The sequence below is a fragment of the Buceros rhinoceros genome, unplaced genomic scaffold (assembly GCF_000710305.1).
Source record: "Buceros rhinoceros silvestris isolate BGI_N320 unplaced genomic scaffold, ASM71030v1 scaffold3095, whole genome shotgun sequence".
NCBI classification, from domain to species: Eukaryota; Metazoa; Chordata; class Aves; order Bucerotiformes; family Bucerotidae; genus Buceros; species Buceros rhinoceros.
In genome coordinates this window covers 50,016-58,070 of record NW_010412129.1, presented here as the reverse complement: position 1 = coordinate 58,070, position 8,055 = coordinate 50,016, and the positions used below count along the sequence as shown (strand labels likewise).

At 39.5% G+C, this 8,055-nt stretch overlaps 1 protein-coding gene across 1 annotated transcript; it reads left to right on the top strand.

The window, feature by feature from the left end:
- The first annotated feature begins 3,464 nt into the window (after positions 1 to 3,464).
- Positions 3,465 to 4,052, top strand: LOC104493542 (potassium voltage-gated channel subfamily B member 2-like). Its single transcript, XM_010136249.1, has one exon. It carries the CDS (start codon positions 3,465 to 3,467, stop codon positions 4,050 to 4,052), a length of 588 nt encoding a protein of 195 aa, XP_010134551.1.
- Positions 4,053 to 8,055: the final 4,003 nt, after the last annotated feature.

Here is an 8,055-nt window from a genome sequence, read left to right as displayed (position 1 = left end):
CTCCGTGGGGGTCTCCCAGGCCAGACAGGTCTCGGCTGAAGGGTCAGACAAAGTGTGTCCACGGGCAGGATGGGCTCACTAGCCTTCGGGCAGCCATCCTAGGAGAAGGACAACTCTGACTCCAAACCCGGGCAGATGGAGCTCGTTTAGCCCTGTAAGGCATCCATCATCTAAGAGAAGGACACTCTAACCAAAGCTACGACCCGAGGACTTCGCTGTCACCATCCAAGCTTGCTGGGCCCTGGCAGATGAACCTCAGGTGTAAGGGGTGGAGCCAGTTCTACGCACACTGCGCCTCACCTAAAAAATCCACTGCACAGGCCCGGAGGGTGCACTCATCGCTTGCAGTGAGCGTGGGAAAAGCCCTTCCCAGATCTTCGTTCACGAAGCCAAGCCACGATGATGTGAAAATGCTTTTTATTTTTGATCTATTTTTGCTACATGTTGTCAATTCTGGTTCATCCCTTGACACATATGTACATACATAGCACCTTGGATTCAGTCTTCTCAACATTAAACTTAATGTTGTTTCCCTGCTGATTTCAGTATGACCACAGTTAACCAGGATTTTTGGAAAAGCCACATTTCCTCAAGTAGGAAGATGCAACCTGTAATTATACTGATAAATAAGAAAATGTTTTATCAGCCTAAGACCAGTCTTGGTGACACTATAATTTTGCATTGTTTAACAAATCTATTTGGTAACTACACTGCATAAAAGCTAAAACAATGCATAGTCTTGCATATCTTTAGGCTTTGTAATCAGAAAAGCAAATGCAGATATGGTTAACCTAAGATTAATCAGATCAACTGCTTGATTTCTACTGGTTTTTACTTGTTATTGATATTAGGGTACACATATTAATTTAACAATTAATTTAAAGAAATTGATTTTAAAAGAGAAACCCCTGAGATACAATAGTGAATAAACTAGTGAACCTCTGCAGAAATTGCCTGAAGACTTGACTGATTCCATGGAGAATGACAGAACCTCTCTATGAATTTCTGAAACTCTTGTGTTTTGTTAATAAGATGTCCTTTAAAGGAGAATCATTGTGCGTTAAAGTCTAAAATTATTTTTTAAAAAAAGATTGTATTTCCTCTATGGAGAACTATCCTCTCATAACTGCTTAGTGTTTGTATCAGGAGAGAGAAATGCATCACGGACCACTAGGAGATGCTTAAGTGAGGAGACCTTGGGAAGATTTGAGCAACCCCCTTCTCAGATGTCCCTTCATCACCCCTTTGCATCTAAGACAATGAGGAGGAGGGTAAAACCAGAAAAAAAAAATCAGCCTAAGGTGAAAAAGAAAAAAGCGAAACACAAAGCAAACACAATGGAAAGGGATATATGTTATGTAAACCTACTGATGTCTTGAAGGCTTGGATTTTGATACAACATTTATCTTTGCAAGTGAAGTTTTAAGATTATCTTTTTCATGAATGAAGTTAAATGTTACAGGCTTAAACCCTTACGTAAATAGGTTCAAAGTGCTCCGTATTGCACTGGACAATTGGGAGGAAGCTTCACAGTGCAGAGCTGGAGGCAGGATGGGAAGAGAGGGTATATTTTGGCCCTTGAGTTTTTCAAGTATGTTCAGCTTGACAGTGAAATAGCTAACACGGTGGTGTTTTGGGCTGTTGCCATCATGGGGGTTAACAAAACAGAGAGTTATACACTCAACCAATAAAAGAAAATCTGTAAATGTAAATATTACTCTGATGGGTAATTTTCCTTTTCCTGAATGTTTTGGGGCATGGAAATATGTTAATATGTGTATCATATGTGGCTGAGCCTCATTATTACTTCATCTGTCTATGTAGGAACTTCTGAAATTCAGATATCATGAGGTCTAGGAATTTTAATTTTATACTAACAACATAATCAATACTGTCATGTTGACAGATGTCAGATGACATGGTGAAATAATTCTTCGTTTTTCCTGATACTTCTAGTAAAGGATTAATCTAGATGCTCATTGCTCCGGTGAGGAGCTGGTCTTTGTGACCTTCTTATTCCCTTTCAAATTTCCAGCTTTTTTCATGGTGGGTTTGTACCCATTTGTTCTTGGGTCATCATGCTCCTTTAGTATTAATAGTTCTCCCTCCCTGGCATTTACCCTAAAGTATTTATAGGTAACAATCCCTCCCATCACTACCTTCATGCTTACTCTGCAAAGAAGATCAAATTCTTACTCACATCAAATGCATTTTTAAAGATGTAGTTATTTCACTTAAAAAAAACCCCCAAGCTGTTGAATTGTTGATTTGCAGAGAATGGGAGGAGGAGATGGCAACTCAGGGAAGTTACTAAGGAGAACTTGCCTTCTTCAGAAGAGAAGCTTGTTTAAGCATTCTTAATATTCTTCCTCTTGGGCTGTGATACCATTGCTAGGTTATTATTTAAGTACTGAGTCAGATAATTGACCATAGTAGAGGTGGTAGGTGGGTTTCCTTCCTGATTGCTATAGATATTCCAAATTTGGTGATGAACAGCTGCACTTCAAAGTTCACTGAAACACTTGCCACAGTGAGTGAGGTTGCACTTGTGGATTGTTAAAGCAGAGATTGCTGATTGCTGTCATGCAATCATGTCCCTGCAGCAACTTACTTAACTGGTTAAGAAGTGGGGCAGAGAAAGACTTACCTGAGGAGTCAGGGAACACTATACACAGTCCATGCCTACATAACATCTTACTGATCAGCAGCTGCTGAAGAGTTAGGATTCTTTTGACCTGTTTGTAAAGAAATCAGCACTGCCTGGTGCTAGAAAATTTTACCTGACAGGATTGCAATTGTATTGTTTGGCCATGAAATGATACAGCAAATCAAGATTAGAATTGGGGGAGAGAGGGAAGCAGTTTGGTTTCACAGGACATTTTGATTCGCTCTAATTGTTTTATTCAGTTTCAGTATCTCACAAATGGGAATTTTTCAATAAAAGGGAAGCTGGCCTCTGTCTGTTTTTCCTTGTGGATATCCCAACATTCTTTCCATTAGTGCACCTCACTATTAATTGGTAAGTAATCAGATTAAGCTAACACAGCTGCATCAGAAACTGATAAAAAACCCCAAAATAAAACAGCAAAAACCCCAAGTCCCCTATACATACAGTCACGGCTGCTTTTCATGAATGCAGAAATTCCAGTGGATTTCTCCTTTGCTTAAACATAGTGCTCTTAGCTGTCCTAGTTATTCCAGTGGCTCAGTATATTACTACAAAAGAGTCTCACTGTAGAGAGAGCAAATTACCATTATTAAATTTTCAACTGCATATGAAAGTGTGGAAGGAGAGAGACAGGGAGATTGGGGAATATATCTTGTACATTGCAATATTCTGTTTTTTTGTCTTTTTTAGCTTCAGGAATGGAGCTGTCTGTCTGAAGAGGACTCTGCCCAAATATTTGTGGTCTCCAAGCTCATTCCCCTAAAGACTCTGGTGTTACAACTGCATCTTTTTCAGAATGGCTGAGAAGGCTGCACCAGGGATCAACAAGAAGTCTTCAAGGTCTACCCTTTCTCTGCCTCCAGAACCAGTGGAAATCATTAGGAGCAAAGCCTGTTCACGGAGAGTTAAAATAAACGTTGGTGGGCTGAACCATGAAGTGCTGTGGAGGACTTTGGACAGACTTCCAAGGACACGATTAGGAAAGCTCAGAGACTGCAATACTCATGAATCTCTGCTAGAAGTATGTGATGACTATAATCTAAATGAAAACGAGTATTTTTTTGATCGACACCCAGGAGCTTTCACTTCCATTTTGAATTTCTACAGGACAGGGAAACTACATATGATGGAAGAAATGTGTGCACTTTCTTTTGGCCAGGAGCTTGATTACTGGGGGATTGATGAGATATATTTAGAATCTTGCTGCCAGGCAAGATACCATCAAAAGAAAGAGCAGATGAACGAGGAGCTGAGGAGAGAGGCAGAGACAATGCGAGAGAGAGAAGGGGAAGAGTTTGATAATACGTGCTGCCCAGAGAAAAGGAAGAAGCTCTGGGACTTGCTGGAGAAACCCAACTCATCTGTGGCAGCAAAGGTAGGATAAACAGTAGGCTTAATGCAAAGACAGTAGAAAAAGGTTTCATGAGCCATGTATCTGACATGCAGAAATCAACAACTTCACTAAAATATTTAGAGAAAAGAAGGATCTAAAAATCTCATACCATGAAGTGAATACACCCAGATCTGTCCCAAACCCCACTGAAATCAGCAAAAGGAATCCTATTGATTTCAATTGATCTTAGGCAACTGCTACACTTTACTTTTGTTGCATATAATCAGGAACATATGTGTGGTTGTTAATGGACTTCATATTAAATGCTTCGATGAAAATGTGGCCAGAGAAAACTACCTACTTTTTTGTTAGAAAAGCATTTGGTTATGAGAAGCATACATTTCAGTATCGCTACTTGTCCTAGTAATGGTATTAAGCAGTGTAGTATCAGTGTCTCATAAAGTGTGCTTGATAGGTTATCAAAGAATAGTGTCAACAGCTGCTTTCTGGCGTGCTTTCATTTTGGGCAAGGATTGCTGTATGTTTCCTCTTACACTACATTTTTGTGATCAAGAATTAGCATGTTGTTTATAAAAGTATTAAAATATTAAAGCACATATATATACATATATATATTTGTATGTATGCATGTATATGTATATAAACAAGTATATATTATATTCGCATACACATACATGCATATGTATGTGTGTAAAATCCGTATATATTCAGACAGGAATGAGGAAACATGCAGATGAAGCCTTGTTCTAGGACTACCGTCTTCAAACAGGCAAGCTGGCAAAAGGCTCACTGATACAGTGGAAAAGTTTACCTTTGGTAGGGAAGTGGAACTGCACACACACAGATGTCGGTACTGCTGTTTAAAATCTCCTTGCTTCTTGAGGAGCTTCGTTGTTTTGTTTGTGATGTGAGATACTGTTTAATGTGGGGAAAGTTGTGGAAGATTTGTCTCCAGTTTAACCCACTCAGAGCAAAAATGTTCAGTTTTTAGATGTTTATGTTAAGCTTTACTGTGGCTTTCATTTCTTCTGTGGTTGATTTGTTATTGGATGCAATACTATTGGACTAACGTAAGTATTAAAAGATGATGGTGGAATGGACAAAAAAACAGGATCCTGGCAAAGATTTTCTTGCAATAGCAACTTCTTACTGTTAAGGTGCAATACACAATTTTTTTTTTAATTTTAGGTTTTTTGTTTTTGGGGTTTTTTTTTTAGTTATTTATTTATTTTTCATTGTGGGCTGCCTAACTGTTTGTGCAAGGACTTACTTTTGTAAAAAAAATATTTATTTTGCAGGAATTTAAGGTTCATAACTGAAATAGAAACTTATATGAGAAAAAAAGTATTTAGAATATTTTAGAAAACCATATTAATACATTTTCTGCTTCTGAGGTACACATTCTGGGCCATATGTTCCCCTTCCTGGAGAAGGAGCAAAGGGGAAGCAGATGGGCATAAGCTGTGCCAAAAAGGGTTCAGGTAGACCATGTTACACACCGTGATTCCCTGATACAAGCTAGCATCCATCAGTGCCCTGAATACTTTTGTGATACAGCTGCCACACAGCCTGTAGGATTCAGGGACTCAGCTTCTCAGTCACGCGCGGCTTGAAACGTAAGTGATGTGGTCTGTAATAGACCTCTCCTCCTCCTGGATGCAGGTGGGAGGAGCTTCTGATGGAGCTTCTGATGGAGCCACATGGCTGGGACATGCCGCATGGGAGCTGGAAGATCACCCAACCAGAGGCACTGCCTCAGTTACATCCCACACTGTACCCAGCAGGCGGATTTGAGGGGAGAAAAAACCCAAGTGTTGGTGGAATATTTTCTCATTCTCTCTCTTTTTTTCTGACAAGGTAGGAGTCAACACAGTAAGATGGACCAGATGAATAGGTTGAAACTAAAATACTGATTCTTATGTTCTTTGCCTGTGACTCGCATTCATTCTTTTGCTTGGTGGATAAATGCAGAAATATAGGACAGTTAAACTTGCATGAGTGCTTGCCATTGATGAAACTCTTCTCATGAAATAACATGAGCAAATCATAAATTTGCTTGAAAGGAGTTGGGCCAGCTCCAAGCTTTTAAGAAAATCTCCCTTTGGCTACTCAGGCCAGATTTCTCCTCCGGTTTTTACAAATGAAAGTGGTGATTTCTTTCATTTCCCAAGATGTCTAAATACTTATTTCCTACTTTTTTAATGTCCCTTTTCCCTCATCTCCTGGTTTGACTGAATGTTATTGGTCTATGATTTCTTTCTATAGGGAGTTTCACATTGCAATTGTATACATGTTACAGTGGTTTTCATTATTTCAATTGCCTTCTGTCTAAATTAATGCCATTTGATGTGGTTTCTGTGATTCTAGAAGCTGGGATTCACCATATTACATGCACTTGGCACTTGGTTTCTCTTTCTAGTGACCTTGGTCTGTAAATATATGTATGAGCCAAACTTATAGGCAGATACACCCATGGAACTTCAGATAGTTTATAGAAACTTGGCTGAATGACATAAAGGAGAGCAAAAACTGTTGCAGCACATTCAGACCTGGGAAACATAGCAAACAAGCAGAGCTGCCTGTAAGAGAAGATAGGCTGGAATTAGTTGGATGTAATTCTGAACAGTCTGGAGCCACCACAGGCTGTGTTAGGCTGAGTGGCAAGGTTTTATCTGAAGTGTTTGGATAACATCACTTAGTAAGGAATATTATAGGTCGAGTACTGTTGCACAATCCAGGAACAATTTACTAAGTGAATTTTTTTAATTTTAGTAAATGGAGGTGTGCACCTCATCTAGGGCACAAATGAACATATTCTAGGCATATCAGTTCTTGCTTAGTCCTCAACCCTGCAAAGCTCTCTGTGAATTCAGTAGAAATTTTAACTGAGGAGTACAGGATTTGCCTCCCTGTCCTGTGTTGTCATTCATAAGCTTTTTAAATAGGATTAAGACAAAGATTCCCAGAAATTTAGCTATTTCAGACATGCACAGTGATATGAAATGAGAAGCAGTGATTTAGGAAGAATTGGAATTTTGTGTATTCTGTGTCCTGGAGAAGTCCCAAAGCATGGTCCCCAAACCACAGAGTTTTATGAGAGTCTGTCATTCTTTAATTGAGGGTAACATCTGAGTTTTTAGACCAGGTATTTATTTATACTTATTGTGTAACCAGTAGTTTGTAAAAACTCCATTTAAAAAAAAGTGATTTTACTAATGCATAGTAAAGCAAAACCAAAGCAAAAAATGTATTTTCAAACTTTATGGCAAAGAGGTCTGAAGCAGAATAGACTTTCTTTAGAGTGGAGTCATAATATATTCATTTTTCTCCAGAAAAATTTGTCTTTCACCTTGGAGTTTTCGTCGAGGTGACTTGCAGAAAACCAGAACTCTACAAACTTTAGAGTTGTAAAGTCGGTATACTTTTATTCAGCGCTGGGCGCACAACAAGGCCTGGCAGCTTTCCAAAATTACGGCACCCTGGCCAGTTGCTGACGCCTCTTTTTATGATCATAGTATATGCATATTTATGAGATTACATCACACGCCTATACATATGTATGACTATCCCCGCCTCGCATGCAAATGTTCATTTCCATCCATCCTCGCCTCATCACTCAAGCGCACTGCACCCTGGTGGTCTTCTCTGGTGGTCGCAGGGATAAAGTAACTCCTCTTCCTTGTGAGCTTTCCACCCTGCTCCTACTGCGCGTGCTCTGTTCCTTTGGGCATTGTGCCAGGATTTTGCAAGGGTCCTTGATCTTTCGAACAATAACTTCCCAGCTGTTTACAGCTCTAAGTTATATCTGGTTTCTTTCGAAGGAGAGAGATTTCCCTACTTCAATCAGAGGAAGTAAAAATCAGTCATCATTTGGTCTTTTAATTACAGTTACCGGACCTAGTACAGCCTGCTTAGATCAGCAGTAGCTCTGATCAACCTATCAGTAGTATGAAAGTCCTCAACAGATACCAGAATGAGCACTGATTTCAGGAGATGTGAATCCACTGCAGCTGGGTTGCCTAAGTGCTTGTAG